Source organism: Puma concolor, chromosome D2 (genome assembly GCF_028749965.1).
Source record: "Puma concolor isolate L17-30 chromosome D2, mPumCon1.1.hap2, whole genome shotgun sequence".
NCBI lineage: Eukaryota > Metazoa > Chordata > Mammalia > Carnivora > Felidae > Puma > Puma concolor.
Window position 1 is genome coordinate 7,914,447 of NC_141677.1, and position 24,049 is coordinate 7,938,495.

The window sequence follows — 24,049 nt, forward strand, 5'->3', positions numbered from 1 at the left end:
GGCTCTGTGCTGCCAGTGTGGAGCCTGCTTGGGATTCTCTGTCTCCCTCTCTCTCTGTGCCCCTCACCAGCTGTCTCTCTCTGTCTCTGTCTCTCTGTCTCTGTCTCTCTCTCTCAAAATAAATAAAAACTTTAAAAAAATATATTATAAAAAAATACTCACGAGGCAGTTGTGAACAGTAAACGATACAGAGAAGGCGACTACTCTTGTTACTGGTTACCATCATCATCCAGTCACCCTTCTATTCAGCCCCCAGAGGGACACAAAAGTAGGGAAACTTGCTCTGTCCGGCCAGGAATGGAATGGGCAGCCAGGACAAGGAAGAGGGGTGCCAGATCCTTCGAGACTCCAAGATGGAGGCAGGTCTCTGCCATTTCTGTTGACGGATGAGTTTCTGAAGGGCGGCAAAGATTAGCCTTGGTTGCCTCTTGGGCACTAAGAAAGAGAAGGAAAGATTAACTGGAACCAACTCTCAGTCTCCGATACTTCGCAAATAATAATGAAGATGAGTCGATGAGGTAGATACAAAAAGTGAGGATCAAGACATAACAAATAAAAGGAATTTAATAGTAACAATTGGTTTTTCTAAAATTGAGATCTCAGTTCATAAGCGTGCAGGCAGCCCAACAGAGCAGCTAATATCGGAGGAAGTCCAGAAACTGAATTATTTCCCCTCCTATGGAGACGGTCTGCTGGAAAAAGCAATGAAGCATGTTCCCTGATGAGTAAAGGACCTTTGTTTCTTGTGCTTTTAATCAACGTCATTTCACCAAAATGTCAAAGAAAAATGAAGAATTTAAACTTCTTTTAGCAAAAAAGAATTGGTTCTCATTTTTCCATCAGAGATAATGGGAGATCCTAGCAGTCATAGGGAGGTGGTGAGAGGTGTTCGTGGAGCAGTATTTATCATTTTATTCCACAGTACATAAGGTCTGAGATTATGCACCTTTACGGTTTGGTTTACTAAAGTTCTAAGTGTCTATTCAAGGACAGCACATCCGCTAAGATTGGAAGCCTTTGCAACAACATCCCTCCAAGTCCCGCAAACGTTTTCTTCTTCCCAAACCAATGCCGTAAATTTACGTACCAACTCGAGGTACCCAGTCAGGTTCTAAAAGGTAGATTCAGTATTTCTGGTGAACGAGGACCTCTGTTTGTTCAACACTGTTCACGTGCAAGGCTCACCACATTCTGCCCCGAACCCACATTTCCAGCCTTATCTCCCCCAATTCCCCACCACAAAGCCTTTGCTCCCACCAAGCCAGTCTGTTTTCAGCCCCCAAAATATAAACTAAGCATCTCCATTTCCAGCTTTTTGCAAAGGCCTTTTTTCTCCTCCAAAGTATTTCCTTCTTTCCCTTCGGCCTGCCCTTCGAGACGTACTTCAGACTGTGTCATTCATTCGTTCCTTCATTCAGTAAACAGAGACTGAGGACTGAGCACAGGTGAGGCACTCACAGGGGATCCCGGGAAAACAGGAACAGGTAAGCTGGAACCAGCTCCTGTCTGCCTGTACTTCACACTCTACCAGAAAAGACACACATCCCCCAACGGATGAAGCCATTAATTATTTACAGTTGTGATAAGTGTTAAAAACATGAGGCGCAGGAAACGAGGATAACGCAGAGTGGGAGAAATGGCCTGGTCATGGAGGTCAGGAGGACATTCTTGAGGAAGCAGCTCTGCTTAGAGTCTGAAGGACGAACAGGAGGCTAACTCACGACCGAGGGAGGCCAACGAGTCAACTTTGCTGATGGGCGCATGGTTATCACTGAGTCGGGAGATGTTATTAAAGGCGCAGTAAGGACATTCTTGCCTTCCGGGCCTCGAAACTGCAGCGGAAGTTTCCCTGTCACGCTGGCTGTCTGTAAAGTTGGGAACAAGAAGCACTAATGAAGCGACACTTGAAGGGCAAGAGGCCACCAGGAAAAGGACCGAGCCAACTGCCGTCAGAAGGTTGTGAGACATCACCGAGGAAGACCCGGCCTTACTACCCTGAGCCCCCCACCCAGTCAATACGGAGAGAAAAGTCAGAGGGATGTGACACGCAAAAGCTCGGCTTTATGGGAACGTCAACATTCCCAGAGAGAAGCTTTGTCCATCCAAATCCTGGGAGCGGGGAGAAGGGGATGCCCTTCCCTAGGGGCCCCCCCGCCCCAGGATGGTTCAGAAACAGTCCCTGGAGAGAGGGAGCTCCAAGAAGGAGCGGCCGTGTCCTCTAACCAGGTACTTGTTCAACTGCAGAGCCCTGGGGGGCTGAGGCAAAGCAGCCCCGCCCGTGGGGCTGGCGGGGAGAGCCACGGCCACCTCCAGCCCAGGGGACACAGCCCTGGGAAGGTTCAGCATGAGGATGAAATGTGTCCTCGGGGCCAACAACACACACCACGCCTCCTCTGTGTGGAGACCCGTCACCGAGCATCATCGGACAACAGGAATGAACTCCGGGGAGGCCGAGGCCACCTCCCCGCCACCCAGGGCAGTCAGTCCCAGGAGCCATGCCCCCACGGAATACAGTCTGAGGGGGGCAGTGGGCAGATATTCAAAATCAGAACCCCAAATCCACCCAGTCACCAGCCCTGGTACCTGCCTGCCAGCCTACCTGATCAGGCCGTGGGAATGAGCTCTGACCTGATGCTAAAACAACCAGGACTGAGCCTTAAAAACTAACACGGGGGTGCCTGGGTGGCTCAGTCAGTGAAGCGTCCGACTTCGACTCAGGTCACGATCTCGCGGTCTGTGAGTTCGAGCCCCGCGTCGGGCTCTGTGCCGACAGCTCAGAGCATGGAGGCTCCTTCAGAGTCTGCGTCTCCTTCTCTCTCTGCCCCTCCCTCACTTGCACTCTGTGTCTCTCTCAAACATAAAATAAAATAAAATAAAATAAAATAAAATAAAATAAAATAAAAATAAATAAAAATAAAATAAAATAAAATAAAATAAATAAAATAAAATAAATAAAATAAAATAAAATAAAATAAAATAAAATAAAATAAAATAAAATAAAAAGGGGCACCTGGGTGGCTCAGTCGGTTAAGCGTCCGACTTCAGCTCAGGTCACGATCTCATGGTCTGTGAGTTCGAGCCCCGCGTCGGGCTCTGTGCCGACAGCTCAGAGCATGGAGGCTCCTTCGGATTCTGTGTCTCCCTCTCTCTCTCTGCCCCTCCCCCACTCATGCTCTGTCTCTGTCTCAAAAATAAATAAACATTAAAAATAATAATAATAAATAAAAAATTTTTTTAAATGCAAAAACCAACATGAGGCTACTCAAACAGCCAAAAGTGACTAAAAAGTTGTGGCAAATGACCATTAAGGCCCTTAATCTGTAAAGATGTGGAGTTCATACAGGAAACTTCGAGGTCCCTTCTGGGGAAGAATAAAGCTTTCTCATGCTTACACACATACAGCTGGGACTCCCTAAAAATGACTCACAACCACAAAGTGACTATAAAGAAAATAGTGATGACATTGGCACCTCAATAAATAAATGGAACAAAATGGATATCCAGAAACAAATGTAAGTATATATGGAACTTAACATATGGCAAATAAAGAATTTCAATTCAGTGGGAAAAACAAAGCTCATGATGCTGATAAAATAGGTATCACTTTGGGGAAAGAAAAATACCACCAAGTCAGATCCCTATCTCATACTTTATAAGATACATATTACAGATAAAGATTTAAATGTAAGGCATAAGAATTAAAAGTATTAACATACAATTTAGAATATTTATATGACTTTAGAGTGAGGGAAATAATCCTTAGCAAGTCAGAAACTCCAGCATCTATGAAAGGAAAGATAGATATACTTAACAAAATTAAAATCTTAAGAAATTATTATGGCAAATGATATAAAAAAAAAAAGCAAAAGACAAATAAATGATAGTCTGGCAAATGTCTGTGTTATCAAATGGAAAACATTAGTCTCTCTTCTATAGGAAATGCTCCTACGAGACAAGTAGCTGACAGCTCAGAGCCTGGACCCTGCTTCCGATTCTGTCTCCCTCTCTCCCACCCCCCACTCACTTGTGCTTTGTCTCTCTGTCTCTCAAAAATGAATAAACGTAAATAAATAAATAAATAAATAAATAAATAAATAAAGTAATAAAAATATTTTGGGAGAAGAGAAGAAAGACTATTTTTTTTTTTTTTACTTTACCTAACAATATCCAATACAGTAGGCATCCAAAAATTATTTGTGGAATGAGATAGAGAGGTAGAAAGGAATCGGAGGGAGATGAAATAGGTTTAACTATGTTTGTAAAGGGTAAAAAGATAACCACTAATGGAATGACAAAGCACAGTAGATCCTATACATAAACAATAGGAGAGAGGGAATAAGAGACACTTGATAAAGTTGGCCAAAAAAAAAGGAAAATGGAAAAAAAGTGAAAAAAAAAAAAGTAAAGTAAATAACAGACATCAATGGAAGCGATAAAAGGCAACATACTATTTATCCCAATAAATGTAAAAGGGTTTAACTCCACTCTCAGAAGAAACAGATTTTTCATGGTGGATTTAAAAACTTAGCCAGGTGGTGTTTTCTGGAAACACCTAAGTAAACGTAAAACAGAAGTGACACTATTTCCAATCTCCACAGATACCATAAAAGATTTCATAATAATAGTAACAAGAAATGTCTAAGATCTTAAGACAAAAGCTACAAAGTTTTACTGAAGGACATAAAAATTCCTAAATAAATGCAGGATTATTTCATTTTTTTGAATAGAAAGACACACTATTGTAAGGTGTCAATTCTCCCCAAATTAATGCTTAAGTTCAATGTAACTCAAATCAATATTGCAACAGGAGTTTTTAACGAAACCTGATTCTAAAGCACACAGAAATAAAACACTGATTAACCAAGAAAACTCAGGACAAAACTCATCGAGAGGGCCTTATTCTAGTCTATATTAAAATGAACTATTTCCATGAGGAAAAGAATGTAGTGGAGAAAATCTTTGTTTCAGCTTTGCACTTAACACTTTGTGAACATTCTGTGAGCAACACTTTGTAAAACTGGAAACCTCCTAAATGTCCGTCAAGGTTTAACACATCAAGGTAAATCCAAAGAATAGAACAGTATGTAGTAACAATCATGACACACATGAATATTCATTGGCATTGGAAAGATATTCCTAAAATATTATAAAGTATAAAAAAAAGAGGAGGAGGGGCGCCTGGGTGGCTCAGTCGGTTAAGTGTCTGACTCTTGATTTCGTCTCAGCTCATGATCTCAGGTTCCTGGGATCGAGCCTTGTGTCAGGCTCCACGCTGAGCGTACACCTTCCCTGAGATTCTCTCTCTCTCCATCTCCCTCTGCCCTTCCCTTGCTCACTCTCTCTTTCACTCTCTCTCTCTCTTTAAGATAAAAAAAAAAAAATTTTTTTAAAGAGAGGGAAAGAAAAGAAATACATTTTTTATTTCTACCTTTAAAAATATCCAGAAATAAGTATTAACTAGGTTAGTATCTAAGGGGCTGGAATTATGAGTGGGTTTCATATTATTTTTAGTTTCTAATTTTTCATCAGTAAAATATATTAATAATAAAGTTAATTAAATGGAAAGAACAGTGGCATCTGGGTGGCTCAGCCGGTTAAGCATTTGACTCTTGATTTCGGCTCAGGTCATGATCTCACAGTTTGTGAGTTCGAGCCCGGCATTGGGCTTGCACTGAGGGTGCGGAGCCTGCTGGGGATTCTCTCTCTCTCATTCTCTCTCTCTCTCTCTCTCTCTCTCTGTCTTTCTCTTTGCCCTTACCCTCCTCGTGCTTGCTCTCTGTCTCAAAAAAAATGAACTTAAAAAATTAAAATAAAATTAAATTAAATGGAAAGAACAGAAAATATTAAGAATATAACCTGAGCAATTCTTTTTTTTTTTTTTAATTTTTTTTTCAACGTTTATTTATTTTTGGGACAGAGAGAGACAGAGCATGAACGGGGGAGGGGCAGAGAGAGAGGGAGACGCAGAATCGGAAACAGGCTCCAGGCTCCGAGCCGTCAGCCCAGAGCCCGACGCGGGGCTCGAACCCACGGACCGCGAGATCGTGACCCGGCTGAAGTCGGACGCTCAAACGACTGTGCCACCCAGGCGCCCCAAACCTGAGCAATTCTTACGCCCAGCATGAAGGGTATGTGGAGCCAGGCTGTGTGGCCGGAGAAGGTGTGGGACAAGAGAAGACGGCGTGGGACGATCGATGCCGGCTCACTGGGGAACCGATGTGAGGAAAGGGGAGGAGTGCTAGGCAGATAACTACTGAGAAAGTGAACATTCACTAGGGCATCTTCAGAAAGTTAGAAATGTAGCCCCAAGATCTTCAATAGTTCATCAAAAACCTACCATGTGTGAATTTACTGAAATTTTTAAACTATTATGTTTTGGACGAACAAGTGTTATAATTTTAAAAATATAAACAAAGGAAGCATTTCTTTTAGACTCAAATAATGCTATGTCGGATGCCAAACTTCTGTACAAAGAATTGAAGCACATATACCCTTATTCTAAAATTGCCTGCTTTAAGGCCTCATGGTTGCTTTTCTTCGGTGGCTGTATTCTAGAGCAGCCGTCACAGGACCAGAAGGTGAATCGTGAATGATAAGAGGTTCTCTATGCGGGCCATAAAGATTCCCTGTTCTCTCACCTGGGATACTGTAATAAATGTAATACATGACTGCCTCCCCAAAACGTAGTTCTGCGTCTTCCGTAAAAAGCAAAATAGGGAAAGGGAGCAGTGCGTAGGGGAGAATCCAGTCCACGTGAAATCAACAGGGAAGTCCTTCACGTAAGAGATGGCATTTGTATTGACCCAAAAGGGCAGATGTGATTTACGAAGGGGACGGGGACGAGAAGGAAATGCAGAGAAAGCAAAGGCGGGGGCTGCTCACGGTTCGTAGGAATGCGAGGCTTGGAAGATGGCCCCCGGTTCCGTCCCTGACCAGCTATGCACTTCCGGGTAAGCCGGTCAGTCAGTTGTCATGCGCCTAGGTTTATTTCCCTGTGATGACTGTCGGGTTTGGGGAATTATGTTACAGTTACCGGTTTACGTATATCCCCTATTGCCATCATCTTCAGAGTCCTTGGTAGTTTAAAAATTGAGGGGAGGGGCGCCTCGGTGGCGCAGTCGGTTAAGCGTCCGACTTCAGCCGGGTCACGATCTCGCGGTCCGTGAGTTCGAGCCCCACGTCGGGCTCTGGGCTGATGGCTCGGAGCCTGGAGCCTGTTTCCGATTCTGCGTCTCCCTCTCTCTCTGCCCCTCCCCCGTTCATGCTCTGTCTCTGTCTGTCCCAAAAATAAATAAATGTTGAAAAATTGAGGGGAGCTGCAATGCACACAGGGTCCACTAGATGGCAACACGTGGCTTTGTAGATGAAGGTCTTTCTCGCAGGAATGGAAGAAGTGGAATCAAACGAGAGCGAGCGTGGTTAAGGTTCTCCAGAAAACACAGAGAGAAGACATTGATGATCCTCATACTGAGCTCACTGTTGAGATTTACAACAAAGAGAAAGCGGATGTTTTTAATCCCTTTTGTTTTAGACCCATAGGTAGTAAAGGGTCAGTGTTGGCACATTCTGCCAGGGTGACTTATTTCCTAACAGTGAACTAAACACAGAATTATTCACATGGGGTCCAATTCTGAACTGAGCCAACCCAAAACCCAAAGACCCTCACCCTCAGTCAAGTGTACCAAGTCAATCATCCATAAACGTTTTCATCGCAAAGAGCCCGCATAATCCATCGTACGCCTCCAATAAAAAGGAAAAGGAAAACAGTTCTATTTCCTTTGCAGCTTGATAACATTTCTTAAAATGGTGTCGTTATCATTGTTTATAGTAAAAGTAAACTGTCCTTATTTTTAGAGTTATGACTATTCACAAAATTGTAAGAAAGGAAATTAAAATCATCTTCAAGCAATAACAATGTTAATCTGTTTCTGCCAAACCATTTTTTGTCAACAGAAAAGAAATACAGATGCATCTATATACTTTTTCTAATTTAAAAATATTGTGGAATCTTTCCAAATTAATAAAAATATTATTATACTAATGATCACTGGCACCCAATCTTCATAATCACTAGCAACATACTCTGACTGAAATGTCTGGCCGTTCTTGACAACACTATGCTTTGTGAAGTCGACAGAAATGGGATCATGGAAAAATGGGCAATAATTAGAGAGGGACCCAAGTAGAGAAGCTAAGGAAGACACAGCATAACAGAACCTCACAAATGAGCTGATGAAAAATACATCCCAGAAAAATGTGGCTGGAATGAGGCAATGACCTGAAAACAGGGAATAATCTATGACCTCTTTGAAAAATCACATAGGTGATGAGAAGAGAAGGCCAGCAAAAGAAAGTACAAAGTAATGCCAAGACCAAAGTTGAAGTGAGTTGAGACAAAATGGCAGATATGGGAAGAAGACACTTTGTAGTTGTTGAGATACTGTGAGATCCTCATCAAAGGGGGAACAGAAAAAACTCTTCAAGTAAGTACAGTATCAGGAGGAAACAGCTGAAAATAAGAAAACAGCTGTCTTCAAGTCAAAAATGGACAACACGCCCCGTAAGAAATGATCAAGAAGGTATATCCTCATGAAATTACTGGACTCAAAGATAAACAGATACAAAAGATGTTCTTCTGAAATAAAGTCTCTCTGAAAGGTTAGAAGTAAAAATGTTGAGCCAGACACATGATAACCAAAGAATGAGCATCTCATTTATTGGTCAAGGTTGACGTGAAGGCAAAATAAAATTAAAATGAGACTAAAGAGAGACCTTTTTAAGTTAGAGAGTATCATTGTAGTAAAGATACTTTATGAATCAAATAATACGGTATCAGAAGATCACAAAGCAAAAATTGCAGAAAAAAATTAATAGCCATAGCCCCAGGAAAGACAGAAACAAAATAATAGTAGAATTAAGGTATCTCTCACCCCCACACAGTTCCAACATTCAAAAAAATAAGGATACAGCAGATCTAAATAAAATTATCAATTAGCAGACCCTCCAAGATCTTTAGGGTCAGTCCACGCCATGACATTATGTTGTATATGTCACCATTTACAAATATGGAGAACTGCTTTCAAAATGCAATGTTAAAGGGTCTCCCCTCACATACAAAAATAGGTAGCTTTTAAAAACAGGAACATGCAGGGGTGCCTGGGTGGCTCGGTCGGTTGAGCGTCCGACTTCGGCTCAGGTCACAATCTCACGGTCCGTGAGTTCGAGCCCCGCGTCGGGCTCTGTGCTGACAGCTCAGAGTCTGGAGCCTGTTTCAGATTCTGTGTCTCCCTCTCTCTCTGCCCCTCCCCTGTTCATGCTCTGTCTCTCTCTATCTCAAAAATAAATAAACGTTAAAAAAATTTAAAAAAATAAAATAAAAACAGGAACATGCAATTTACAGCACAACCAAATGTAATGACCAACCGCTGTGTTTCAGGTAAGTGTTACAGTATGTTATTTACCAGTCTCCAAATCAGCCCACCTGTTACAGACTCCATAGCAAGAAGTCCTCCTACGTTAAAGCGACAATAGAACAACAGAGCAGAGGTAGGCTTGTAAAAGAGATCCTTGAAATTGGTTTTGTGCCCTTAGCTGTCTGGCAAGCCTTCCAGTCCCTTCTATGTTGTCATCTCAGACTGTGCTGGAGAAGGACCTACGTTGTTACCACGCGGTGGACCTGATATTCGGGAAAAATACACTGCTTTCAAGGTGTAATAAGCAGCGATGTTCTTCCTTGGAGAACAATTCCCATTACGGCTCTAAAAATAAGATCTACAAACCGTATTTATTACCAGTTTTCGTGCTAATGGGGACATAAAAGGCTGTTCCTCAGTTAAATCCAACGTCAACTTTAGTCCTACGAGAAAGTCAAAAGCTATAGGCACGACCATATCCACCACCATCCCACGGCCCTGAAGCCCCGCCCACCACTGCTATAACCCACGGGCTTCAAAGCAAGATGACGTAACTTCTAGAAGTCAGTGGCTCTGATGAGTCAGGTCCAGTCACACATGACGGAAGAGACGAGGAAAATCAGCAAAACCTGTTATACACGGAAGCAAAGCAGGACCACAGAAGGGCTTTTCTTAAGGATCCAGGGAATAGGGAAATCGACAGAGACACAGAGTAGATTCTTGTTTGCTCGGGGCTGGGATGGAAACGGAGACAGAGGGAAGGTGGTGAATGCTTTAGGACTTCGGGTTTCTTTCCAAGGTGATGAAAATGGGGTAACGGTCGCATATATCGGGGAGTATACCAAATACTACTGACGCGTACACTCTAAATAAGTGAACTGTATGGTATGTGAATTATACCTCAAGCCTGTTTTTAAAAAAAAAGGAGGGGAGAAGCCGGGTAAAGAAAAAGTGAACCGACAAGTCCCGAGCAGGGAAGAACTCAGTAGCACTCAGGAGCCATCCAAGACGAGGCTTGCCAGAAGGTTGACGTAATCAATTCTTGAATCAGAAAAGCCTTCCTTTCCCCCACGAGGGCCACAAAGAGACTTAGGCCAACCTACATGCATGTCCATCAAAAATATTTACTTCTTAAAGGCAAGGGCAATAACAACAATGTTCAACCTCCAACCGGTTAAAGAACAATCCCCTGGGTGTCAGTCTGACCTAGACCAATGTCACGAGCAAGTCCATGGTATCAGTTTTTAAAACATGCAAAGCGAAAGAATCCATAACACACCCTCTGCTAAGCCAGTTTTAACGGAACTCATGCCCTGTGAGAGGATCTCCAGTCTCTCGCGCGAACGGCGCAGGCCGGGACTCACAGTTTGCGATGTCACCTCGGAGCTGCAGAATCTGCGGAACCGGCATCGTGAGGACAACGATGTCAAACCGCTCGGGGGAACCTGTTTCCTTGGACACTTCCCACTTGTCATTTCTCAGGTTGATCTGGGTCACACGGTGTCGGAAGGAGACCTCGGCACCTGTTCCGAAAGCGAAGTCATGTTCACATGATCAGGATTGCCGTGCGAATGAGGACGCCGGGAAGAACCACAAACTGAATCCACTCAGGTGAACGAAACAGTGAAGTCTGTCGTCTACGGCCCCTGGGGCTCACTTTCTTTCTCATCCAGTAGGATTCCTCTCCTTCTCGCACCCTTGGACCTCCGGGTCCATGGCTGCTCTGGGGGGTGAGGGGGAGGGGGGAAACTACTGCTACAATCAATAATAATAACCACAGCTGTCTTTTATTAATTGGTGGAAAACCTTTATCAAGAAGAATTGGAATTAAGAGAAATACAATCTAGAATGGCCAGTCAACTCATTTTCCTTCTTTGCATTTATCACCGAGGTATTTTCTTAATTATTTCAGTAGTTATTTGGTTATTATTCCCTTCCCTGTTAAAATGTGAGCCCATGAGCAACGAATTACGTCTGTTTTGTTTCCATGAATACCACATCGCATACACAGGATAGCACTCGGCACATTCTGTTTAATCAGTACCCGTTGAAGAGAACGAAACACGAACCATAAACCAAAAGGTAAGAATTGGATCAATAAGCCTCCTTGGGACACACGCAGTTACCTCACATTTCAATTTTCAGAAAACTTTGATTTAAAAACGACTTTACTTTTTTTAATTTCTTTAAGCTTATTTATTTACTTAGAGAGACAGTTGGGGGGGGGGGGGTTAGACAGAGAGAGAGAATCCCAAGCAGGCTCCACCCAGTCTGCACGAACCCACAAACAATGAGATGAGCTGAAGTTGAATGCGTAACCAAATGAGCCACCCAGGCGCTCCTACTTTTTTTTTTTAATGTGTATTTATTTTGAGAGAGACAGAGCGCAAGCAGGGGAGGGGCAGAGTGAGAGAGGGAGAGAGAGAATCCCAAGCAGGCTCTGCACTGTCAGCGCAGAGCCCGACTCGGGGCTCAATCTCATGAAATGTGACATCGTGACCTGAGCAGAAATTGAGAGCAGGATGCTTAACCGACTGAGCCACCCAGGTGCCCCCAAAACAAGTCCACTTTTAATGTAGCCTCAGGAACAGAAAAAAAAAAAGTGAAGAAAGAACAAAACAGAAAAGCTCACTGAAAGTCCTGTCCATCGTTACCTGCCACACCTCGGGCTCCCAGCCGCTCAAACACAGGCTTACATCCAACCTGGGCCACGAGGCTTCCCTCCTGTGGCTGCTCTGGCTCAGTGTGAGCCCCCTCATCTGTGAGGTCCCTCCACCATCAGTGCCTTGATCATTCCTTCCGACTGATTCAAAACATCTGCGTGTTTTAGGTACATTGGATCTATCCCAGGGGTCAATCTCTTTGAGGCAATTAACACCATTCCGTTAGCAGATTAGAGCAAGGGCTTGTAAACTGCCTCCGACCTGCCTGAGGGTTTGTCCAAGGCCCCAGCCTGGGGAAGGTGCAGGTAACTGGGGCGTCCGACTCACAAACACCGTCTCCACTCCTGCCAGAGCAGCTCTGCTTAGCTTGCTTCTGTTTATTTAGGATGTCCCACCCAGACCAGGTCACCTTGCTCGCCTCACTCTAGTCCTGGCCCTGATCTGGACCTCAAGTAGGCCTAGGAATTGTATATGTTCTATGCTGTTGTGTTTTCCCATGATGTTCCCTTTGAAAAGAGCATCGCGTGCTTATCGGTGATGTGTATTTAAGGGTATTTAAGGGCTCATTGGTAGGTGTGTGTATTTAAGGGGTTAGATACTGGCTTTAGAGATTTGAAGCCATCCGAAAGCATCATCTGTGCTATTCAGCATTATCCATATCCTAAAGCACACAGATAACTTCCCCGGAAGTCGGCTCCAATCTAAGCTACTACTGACTGGTTCGTCCAACAGCTGGTGGGCTCGTAAGCCTAACCGATTCCTAACTGTAGAGTAGTTTTGGAATCTCTTGGCAATTTGGGTTCTTCTGCACTGAGGGCAGACAAAGGTCGGCCTCATTAGAGTAGCTTATTTTCTGAACCAGCATTGGTCAAGAGACTGCTATGTACCTGGCCTGTTATTTGCTTGGATTGACAACGAGTGCGTATATTCAATAGTGGGTATACTACAAAGTGGGTACTATTACTACTCTTATTTCTCCAATGAAAGAACCAGGGTATTGATTTTTAGACGTTCCCATTACTACATAACTAGGAAGGGGTGGCAGAACATTAATTTGAATCCAGATCATTCTGATTCCAGAAACTCTCCCAACTTACGTTGTGGAATCACTAAAACTTTTGTGGACCATTTAGAGGACAGAGAGCTTTAAAGAAGCTTAAAGGGATATAACTGTAAATTTTAAAATGGTATAGATAATGTCTATAAATACTATAATAACAGTTCTGGGTAGAGAGGGGAAAAGATTCCTGAAATATGACGAAGGTAATATTAAAATAAACAAAGAAAAAGTTTATATACACTCAAATTATGTAAACCTTGAACTCAATTATATCAACATTTGTTTTTATTTATTTTTTTAATGTTTATTCATTTTTTGAGAGACAGAGAGAGACAGAGCATGAGCAGGGGAGGAGCAGAGAGAGGGAGACACAGAATCCGAAGCAGGCTCCATCCAGGCTCTGAGCTGTCAGCGCAGAGCCTGACGCGGGGCTCAAATTCATGAACCGTGAGATCATGACCTGAGCCGAAGTCAGAGGCTTAACCGACTGAGCCACCCAGGCGCCCCTCAAAATTCATTTTTAAAGAAAGCATCTGACTCTTGATTTTGGCTCAGGTCATGACCTCACGGTCTGCGGGCTGGAGCCTTGCACTGGACTCTGTGCTGACACTGTGAAGCCACTTGGGATTCTCTTTCTCTCCCTCTCTTTCTCTGCCCTTCCACCACTGGCTCTCTCTCTCTCTCTCTCAAAATAAATAAAAACAAAAAATTAAATTAAAAAAATTAAAAGCAGAAAGTAGGTCACAAGATGGGCTTATTATTGACAGATATAATGACATTTTTCCTGCTATTTTACTGTATTTTCCAAGCTTTCTACCAGTAGTGCACAATCTTAAAAAAAAAAAAAAAAAAAATTACATCTTGGGGGCGCCTAAGTGGCTCGGTTGGTTAAATGACTGACTCCCGATTTCGGCTCAGATCATGATCTCATGGCCTCTTGGGATTCTCTCTCTCTCTCTCTCTCTCTCTCTCTTTCTGCTCCTCCTCACCCTCTCTCTTCTCAAAATAAATAAACTTTAAAAAAAATAAAAATTACTTTTTGAAGTAAATAGTGTTTTATATAGTGAGAGAAAAAAATCTACAAGACTCACTGTCACAACAGGCTGTACAAATTGAAAATAGAAACAGGTCTTTACGAAGAACTAGTTAAATGAGAACTGATAGTCACCTAATGCATATCACTGTATTAAATATATTTAACAACACCTCCAGTATACATATGCACCTATATGTATACAGAAATAGATACAGACACAGAAACCTATCATCGTATAGATCATGACACTTACTAGGTACAAGGGAATATCCATGCCCCCAAGAGCCGGCCCCATGGTCACCGGGTTCCGATACGAGACGAAAGCATCCTTAGCCCACTTCCTACCCCAGGGAACACCTCTTCCCCTAATCCCTATACTTGTGGTCATTGCAACTATTAGCCTCTTCATCCCACCAGGTGCTCTGACCTTACGACTCGCAGCAGGTCACCTGTTAATTCACTTAATGAGGAGCTACTCCAGCCCTAATACACGTCAGCACCTCTGTCGCCCTCATTGCCTTCGTTATTCGTGTCTTACTAACAATTCTCGAATTTGCTGTGGCCCTTATTCAAGCCTATGTCTTTACCCTGTTAGTAAGTCTACACCTACAGGAGAGCACCTAACGAGCCACCAAACCCACGCATACCACATAGTTAACCCAAGCCCGTGACCACTCGCGGGAGCTCTGTCAGCCCTCCTGGTAACTTCAGGGTTGGCGATATGATTTCACTTCAACTCAACATCCTTATTAACTGTAGGGTTGACAACCAACCTGCCAACTATATACCCCGATGACGAGATATTGTCCGAGAAAGCACGTTTCAAGGCCACCACACACCTATTGCTCAAAAGGGCCTGCAGGAGGGAGTAATTCTCTTCATCATTTCAGAAGTATTTTTCTTCGCAGGCTTCTTCACAGCCTTTTACCACTCAAGCCTTGCCCCGACTCCGGAGTCGGTGGGCTGCTGACCACCCACAGGTGTTACTCCTCTCAACCCCCTAAAACTCCCAAGACTCAACACCTCCGTACTATTAGCCTTCGGAGAGTCAATCGCTTGAGCCAGAGTACCCATCCAGGGTACCACGGATAGTGACGACTACGTTATAGATCTGATCCTCTCCTAGTAGAGTGCTGGGTGGGCCAAGTTCAGCTCGAATTAGAAGTCTAAGGGCGGTTCCTACTACGCCAGCTCAGGCACCAGTTAGGAGATACAGAGTGCCGACATCTTTGCGGTTAGTAGAAAATGGTGGTTTATGAACATAAGTAAAATGGCTGAGTAAAGCATTAGACTGGAAATCTAAGAACAGAGGTTGAAGCCCTCTTTTGGCCAAGCTCTGTGGTGAAATATCACACTGAATTGCAAATTCAAAGAAGCAGCTTCAACGCTGCCTGGGCTTCTCCCGCCTTTTATTCCTAGATGGTGGGGAAGTAGATTGATTAGGGTATTTAGCTGTTAACTAAAATTTCGTGGGATTGGAAACCCCCCAATCTAGTCAGGACTTAGCTTCATTAACGTGTTTGATTCGCAATCCATTGATGTAAGATAGATTCTTGCAGTCCTTAGAGTTAAGTGTGCAGGACTTACATGGCTATGACGCACTTAGGGCTTTAAAGGCTCTTGGTCTGTTTTAACCTAAACTCCTAATCCAGGGTGGATAATACTGCTGTGAGTGGGAGTGGTATGGTGGAGGTTACGATGGGAGGGGGTATATAAAAGTATGGGCTGAATAGTGTTATGAGGCTAGTCGTGTGGGTATGATAATTATCTCATTTTTCGTTAATTCTTGGATGATTATTCATTTGGGGATGAATCCCGAGGGTGGCGGAAGGCCCCCTAGAGATAGTATTAGCACCAGCATGAGGTGGTTAGGGGTGTTTCATTTCATGTTTGTGATAGGGATAATGTTGGTGTAGCAGGGCTGTGTATGAATAGTATAAAGGTGGCGAGTGTTATAATGATATAGTTAGGGTTTGAATTGTTGCTGTAGGATTATATGGTGTGATAGCTGCGGCATGGGCATGATAGCATGATGGAACAGCCATGGTAACTGTCACTGCCCATGCATGCCCATGATGTGTGCCACATTCTATGTGAGCCGCAGGTAATTAAATATAACCTCTTTTCCCAAGACCTTCCAAAGCAAAATTGGAAGACAAAACATACATTCCCCTAACACCTACCAAAATAAGGATGTAGGCACTGTGTATTCAAGAACTGTCTCTTTGCCAGAACATCAGCTGTAAGAGGGCAAGGACTTTGGTTCATGGATCATCAGCGCCTAAAAACAGTGCCTGGCATATAGTAACTACTCAATAAGTCTATATTGAATGGATACATGACATGCATGGATGGGTAGATATATAATACGGTTAGTGAGTACCTGAGGATTTCAGTAAATATGCACATGTAGATTGGGCCAAATCACAACAGAAATGAGATTTTTAAAGTTACATGGTATATGAAGCTGATGGAGACATTCAATAAAATATCCAATGGTATCATAATCTGCAGTGGTTAATTTTATGCATTAACTTGGGTCACAGAGTGCCCAGATATTTGGTCAAACATTATCCTGGGTCTGTCTATGAGGGTGTTTTTTGGATGAGATTAACATTTAAGTTGGTAGACAGAGTAAAGCCGATTACCCTCCCTACTTAACACAGATGAGTCTTATCCAATCAGCCAAAGGCTTGAATAAAACAAAAAGCCTGACCCTCCTGACAGTGAAGAAGAATTCTTCCCGCCTGACCGCTTTCAACCTGGAACAAGGGTTTGGAGGGTTTTCTTCCCCTGTACTTGGACTTGAACTGAAAAGTCAGCTCCTCCTGGGTCTGGAGGCTGCTAGCCTTCAGACTGGAATTGTACCATTACATCTCTTGGTTCTCAGCCTTCAGACTGGAACGAAACCGTTGGCTTCCCTGGGTCTCCAGCCTGCCAACTCATCCGGCAAATCTTGACATTTGTCAGCCTCCATAATCACATAAACCAATTCTTTATAATAAATCATACATATATACATATATATATATCCTAGTATATATATACAATGTATTCTAGTATGTGTGTGTATATATACATATATATATATATATATATACACACACACATATATATATATACACACATGTATACGTATCCTATTTTGTCTATCTCCTATTTGTTCTGTTTCTCTGGAAAATCCTGAGTAATACATGACCACAGACTGAATCCTAGATGGAGAAATGGTCTAACCAGAATGGTATTTACTATGTTCTCACATTGTATATTCAATCTCACTGATCTCTCCCTTGCCTGGGATAGTTCTCAATAACTAATATTTGATGAGGATCAAAACAATAATTATCCTAGAAATAGCTTATGAAACAAAAATTCTCAGCACCTTTCTTCAGTGATCTTGAATTGGGCATTTTATTTAATGATGACTCATCAAGAAATCTACTTCTGTTTAAGAAAAAAATCATTTGTCATCCAAGATCATTTATCATCATTTTTGAAAAGGTCATTTTCAAAAAAAAAACAAAGGTCATTTTCAAAACATTCATAAAATACATAAGGAACAAATGAACATCCTAATAGAAAAGAGTCAAAGGTTATAAATAAATTCAAAGAAAAAAAACGCAAAGAGCTGGTTAAAACAACTCACTCATTAAGTAAATGCAAATCAAAACACAAAAATATACTATCTTTAACCTGTCACATTGGCAAAACCCAAAAATCTCCATAATATCAAGATGTAATGTCCCATTCACCGTTGAAGATGAGATGCTCTTTAAGAGGAAAAGATAACATTACAAATACACGTTATGGGGTGCCTGGGTGGCTCAGTCGGTTAAGCATCCAATTTCGGCTCAGATCAGGATCTCATGGTTCATGAGTTCGAGCCCCTAGTCAGACTCTGCGCTGACAGCAGGGAGTCTGCTTCAGATTCTCTGTCTCCCTCTCTCTCCGCTCCTCCCCTGCTTTCTCTCTCTCTCAAAAAACAAACAAACAAACAAACAAAAAAATGCACATTACCATTTGACAGCTATCGTACTGTTAGAAACTGGTCCTACAGATATGCTTACAAAAGTGCATCAGGGTCAGATAATGCACCAACATTGGTATTAGCAAAAACCAAAACAACCTGTCACCCCCCCAAATATTTACCTAAATATTTACCAGAAAGTTAATAGCTAAACAATATATTCACTTATTTATTTATACATAAATAATGTAATACTGAACAGGCATTGAAAAGAATGAAGCATACTGAATTTGTTGATATGAAAATAGACCTAAGATATGATTCTGTCCATGACGATGTGTTAAGATTCTCCAGAGAGGGCGCCTGGGTGGCGCAGTCAGTTAAGCGTCCGACTTCAGCCAGGTCACGATCTCGCGGTCTGTGAGTTCGAGCCCCGCGTCAGGCTCTGGGCTGATGGCTCGGAGCCTGGAGCCTGTTTCCGATTCTGTGTCTCCCTCTCTCTCTGCCCCTCCCCCATTCATGCTCTGTCTCTCTCTGTCCCAAAAATAAATAAATGTTGAAAAAAAAAAATTAAAAAAAAAAAAAAAAAAGATTCTCCAGAGAAACAGAAGCAATAGGAGGTAGATAGATAGAAAATGAGGGCGGGTGGGGGGGGGTGGGTGATTTATTATAAACAGACCAAACAACTTGTAGAATGGTTTATGTAAAATAATCCTGTGTGAATATCTTAAAAAGAGCAAACATAAACACGCATGAATAAATACATAAAGATAGTCATATAAGATCAATAGATACATAAACATTTTTCTGGAAGTATATATTGAAAACTATTATCAGGAATTACTTTAGGAAGAGAAAATTAGCTGTTGAGCAGTGAATAGGAGAACACGTATTTTATGACTTTCTTTATAGTATTAATATTTAACCATATATATAACTTTTATTTGTAAATGCTAATTCTAAAAGAAGGCAGAGAAAACCTTATCCGCACCTGATTCTTCCAGGTAATGCTTAACGATTGAAGAAAGTCCTTGAGGTGCCACAAAGTTACAGTCTCCTTCTTTCATTACCATCCCTTCAATTGGAGAGGTCAGAGGTTTCAAAATGCCGTGAGCTAACAGTTCATCATAAAAACTGAAATAAATCAACATATATAATTACATACCGTAATTAGTTAGCTTAAAAATACTATATAGTCTCGTCCAAGAATTCTTAGAGATTATCATTCTAAATAACAACTAGAAATCTTGATATGATCAACTGAATACATGTTTCGTGTTGATAAAACATAGCTCAGGGCGGGCCTGGCTGGCTCCGTCGGTGGAACATGCAACTCTTGATCTCTGGGTCGTGAGTTCAAGCCCCTTTTTGGGCACAGAGCTTACTTAAAAAAATAATAATAAAACAGAATTCAAGTGACGAACAGCAACGTTTGGAGAATCCATAAATCTTCTGCTGACATTAGCAGAAGGCCCATTTTCTTGCATATTTCAAAATTAAAGTCAGTGAAGAAGGTAAACAGAAAGGCAGGCAGGGCACCAATCCTGAATTTGGTGCAGACTGCCTGGCGTCACAGCCAGCCTCCCTCTTCCTCAACCCTGACTCGTTCAAGCACATTTACTGAGACCCCGTGGGGTAAGGGCTCCTCGGGCCTTCTCAATAACCCTGGGAGACCTGTATCCCAGCTTATCCACTTCACTCAGGTTCACGTCTTCCTGCTACCACCACCGACAGCGACAATATTGTCCTGCCCTCACTATACTTTATTACAAGAGGCAGAGTTAAAAATGGATGATCTCAACATGTTTACATCATACACTCAGTAAGAAGGATTCCACCCCTTGCAACTAACTCACCTTTGGTGTTTTTTAGCATAATGGGGAGTGCGGGTGATGTACTGGGCTCCCAAGTCAACGGTGCTCTGTGGATTGCAAGGACTCCGGGCCGTAGCCATTCTCCCTCCTTGAATGAATCCACAGGAAACGTCTTAGTGCATCAGAATGAACCTCCTGCGATTCACGCTGTTCAGCTCAGGTCGGGCCGAACAGATCATAGCCGTATTTTAAAAGACCTTTTGGTGTTTGTTTTTGTTTCAGTTTTAGGCTCTGCAACCTACCATGGTCAGGAAGCAGTCCAGAGGCAATTTGGTCACCGTGAGGCCCTTTCTCAAACAGGGCACAAGAATGGGGCGACAAGCGTTGTTCAGCTCGGCGCCGGGAGCACGGACTCCCATGTTTCATTAAAGAACGGATGAATGGATCAAATAAAACGACACAACGAATGACATGTCAGGATGCATCAGTCAAGGAATGCTTTCACTCTTGCACTCAGGTTTCATGAGAAAACAAGGATTCTGTAAAGTAGGTCTTCGTAAAGTCCTGGCCAACGGGCACTTCGGGATCCTCGAAACGGGGAGAAGGCCACGAAGGCACCAGCAGGCCGCGATGTAAGCCCACGTATTGGCCAAGACCCCAGGCCCAAGCGTTGCAAAGGGCCAGAGCTCCTCCGGGCTCCTCCCTTTCTCCCTCCCGGGGCTCCTCCCGCTCCTCTCACTCCTCCCTCCCCCCCACCCCTCCTTTCCCTCCTCCCGCTTCGCCGGTTCCCCTCGCTCCTCCTGCCGGGGGACCCCTCCCGCTCCCCGACACCACCCCCCACCGCGCCAGGGTCACAGCCACCCCCCCCCCCCCCCGCGTCGGGCCCTGGGGGCGGGGTGGGGGGGGGGGGGTAGGTCTGAGGCCCTGGTCACGTGGCCGGGCGCGCACTGCGCATGCCGCTGCCGGGACCCGCCGGCCGCGGCCGCCACTGGATTTTCTCACCGACTCCCCCAGGGGGGCCGCTCGCCGCCTCGGAAACCCCGGCCGACGGCGGCCTCCTTGCCCCGGTTTCGGCCGCCGGACGACCCACCTGAGTCCCCGGCCTCTTCCCACACCGTGAGGTGCACAGGCCGGGGCGTCTCTTTCCTCAGCAGCGCCGCGCACAGGCTGCCCGTCAGGCCGGCGCCCACGATGAGCACCCGCGCCATGTCCGCACCCAGCTCCGCGCTCCGGGCCCGCCCCGCCCGCGAGCAGCCCGGCGGCCGGCCTGCAGGGGGCAGGCGCGAGGCGAGCGGCCCGCCGGGCTGGGGGGCGGGAGCCGGCGCTCCGGGGACGAGCGGTGCGGGGGGGGGGGGGGGGGCTTGCGGGACGGCGCGCGCACCTGCCCCCCCCCCCCCTTCCGCGGCTGGAGCCGCAGCTGAGCCCCGGTCCCCGTGCGCGCCCCTGCCGGCGTGACACTGCGGTCTTGAGGGGAGGAGGGGGGACCCGCACCAGCGGTGCCCCGAAGGATGTCGGAATCCTGGGACGGTTCTAATAAGATTGGCCTCCGGGCTCTGTGTGTGTTACCTCAGCTCGAGCCTCAGTTTCTCCATCTGGGGAATGGGGACACTGGTGTCTTCGTTTCAGATCTGTGACGATTACAGATGTGTGATTGACCAGAAAACGTGAGATCGCTCCGCTCTTCAGTAAATGTTTTTATGCCGGAACACATTCCGATATCCTGTGGGATGCAGAGATGGACAGGACAGGGTTCATGCCTTTATCGCTGATCTGTTTCCTCCCAACATTGTCCTGGAAATTCTCGGTGAGAACGACCAACTATTAAAACATAAAGAATTAAGTTACAGTGGATTGCAGATAAATTATCACCTGGAAAACTACAGAAACTGAATAGCTATGAGAAGTGATAAGAAAGTTGACCATGGTAGTCAATTACAATGAAAACATTTAAAAATTGGAAGGTTTACTTTATGTAAAAATTATGTCATAAAAAATTACCATACGTCATTGGTGATGGATCGGTACATACGTCTGATAAAAGACGAACTAGATGAAAATATAGATGAATATATATAGTCTGTAAGAAGACCTACATAAAAATAAAAGATGGAACTGAACAGGAAAATAATACATGATTATTTACAACTTGTATGTCCAAAATGCACAAGACAAAATACAAGTAGCAAATTTGGGGGCAGGTATGAAAGACGAAAGCTAAATATCCTTATATAAAATCTTAAAGACACAATTAAGTGACAAAATCCAAAACGAAAATGTGCAGATTCAATTTTTGAATAGAAAGAAATAAGAAGTCCAATAAACAGATTAGAAGGTTTAACTTCCCTATATTCGGATAAAAATTAAAATGCAATACCCAAAAAAGCCCAAAAAATGCGATATCGTTTTTCATTTTTTGGGAATTGCTTTTTAAAAGGTTACGTGCCTGCATTTGGCAGGAATGTAGCAGAACGCACTTTAATGCAGTAGTGATGGAGGTGCGATGGCTAAGTTGACCGGAGCAGCGTTTGATCATATATCAAAAGCCCTAAAACTGTCCTTTAAATGAGAGATACCAGATGTAGACATTTATCTTGGGAAAATAGCGTATAGCTATACATTAGGATTTATGTAGAAACGTGTTTCCCTCAGTGCTATTAGAAACGTTCCGGTAGGGGCACCTGGGTGGCGCAGTTGGTTAAGCGTCTGACTTCAGCCAGGTCACGATCTCGCGGTCCCCGAGTTCGAGCCCCGCGTCAGGCTCTGGGCTAATGGCTCAGAGCCTGGAGCCTGTTTCCGATTCTGTGTCTCCCTCTCTCTCTGCCCCTCCCCCGTTCATGCTCTGTCTCTCTCTGTCCGAAAAATAAATAAACGTTGAAAAAAAAAAAAAATTAAAAAAAAAAAAAAAAAAAAAAAAAGAAACGTTCCGGTAAACAATCAATGGGATTTGATTGATCAGATTATAGCTATCTGAACATTTGAATAAAGCTACTAAGAAAACACGGCTTAAACGTTGAAGGGTGTATGGGAAAAGTGCTCATCGTATAATGACGAAAAACTGCTTCGAAACCAGTAGAATCCCAGAGGATGGGAAACACACACAGAAACAAGGACATACGCAGTATTAGAGAAATAGGAGAGGAAGCAGATGTACTTATATTCTTCCGTTAATTTCAAATGTTTTATAGAAGCCATGTATTTATTCATTTATAGATCTCAGAACTGTGAGGCGCCCCGGTGGCTCAGTCGGTTGAGCGTCCGACTTCGGCTCAGGTCACCATCTCACGGTTTGTTGGTTTGAGCCCCGCGTCGGGCTCTGTGCTGACGGCTCAGAGCCTGGAGCCTGTTTCAGAGTCTGTGTCTCCCTCTCTCTCTGCCCCTCCCCTGCTAGTGCTCTGTCTCTCTCTGTCAAAAATAAAATAAACATAAAAAATTAAAAATAAAATCTCAGAATTGTCTGGAAAGGATATTTGAAATAACCTATGACAACGGGCCTCTGCCACCAGCATAATGTAAATACAGACACTGAGTTGACATGAGTCTACCCGAGGCTCCGCAGTGTCTCGCGATTGAGGGGAGGGCAGGTCCCCGTGGGTTTTTTGAGTCTGTTCCCCCCATTCTCACCATCTCCTCCTGCTGCCTCGTTTCTTGCACCATCAGGGCTCCAACCTCATGGTCATCTTCAATAACTTCTCCTCTCTCCTCTGGCTAACTGTTAGTCTTCTGGTCTTTGACCTCTTCTCCTTTGTCTCTTAAATCCAACCCCACACCACTCTACACCAGAAAAATCCAACTTCCACCAGAAATACCAGAAATGGACTAAAGTGCCTGTTTTGCTGCGTTCTCGTCATCTGTGCACATTTAGCCTTTTGAAAAGCAATCACAGGGGCTCTTGGGTGGCTCATTCAGTTGAGAGTCTCACTCTTGATTTCGGCTCAGGTCGTGATCCCAGGGTCGTGGGATTGAGTCCCGCATTGGGCTCTGCACTTGGGTGTCGAGCCTGCTTGAGATTCATTCTCTCTCTCTCTCTCCCCCGCATCTCCTTCTCCTGCTTGTACTCTCTCTCTCTAAAGTAAAAGAAAGAAAGAAAGAAATCACC

General features: G+C 43.9%; 1 protein-coding gene across 12 annotated transcripts in view; it reads right to left on the reverse strand.

Annotated features, from left to right (window-relative positions):
- Positions 1–21,193, reverse strand: part of RNLS (renalase, FAD dependent amine oxidase) — a 332,808-nt gene extending 311,615 nt beyond the window's left edge. For 11 of the 12 annotated variants that reach the window (XM_086679516.1, XM_086679523.1, XM_086679518.1 and 8 more), the window contains exons 1-4: positions 20,256–20,590; positions 19,996–20,101; positions 19,131–19,273; positions 10,778–10,936 (exon numbers count right to left, since the gene is read on the reverse strand). In XM_086679516.1, coding sequence (XP_086535642.1) covers positions 10,778–10,936; positions 19,131–19,273; positions 19,996–20,101; positions 20,256–20,379 — 532 coding nt within the window. In that variant the 5' untranslated portion in view covers positions 20,380–20,590. Of the gene's footprint in view, positions 1–10,777; positions 10,937–19,130; positions 19,274–19,995; positions 20,102–20,255; positions 20,591–21,043 lie in introns of those variants that run through there. The other variant, XM_086679515.1, reaches the window with a different exon arrangement.
- Between the last annotated feature and the right edge of the window lie 2,856 nt (positions 21,194–24,049).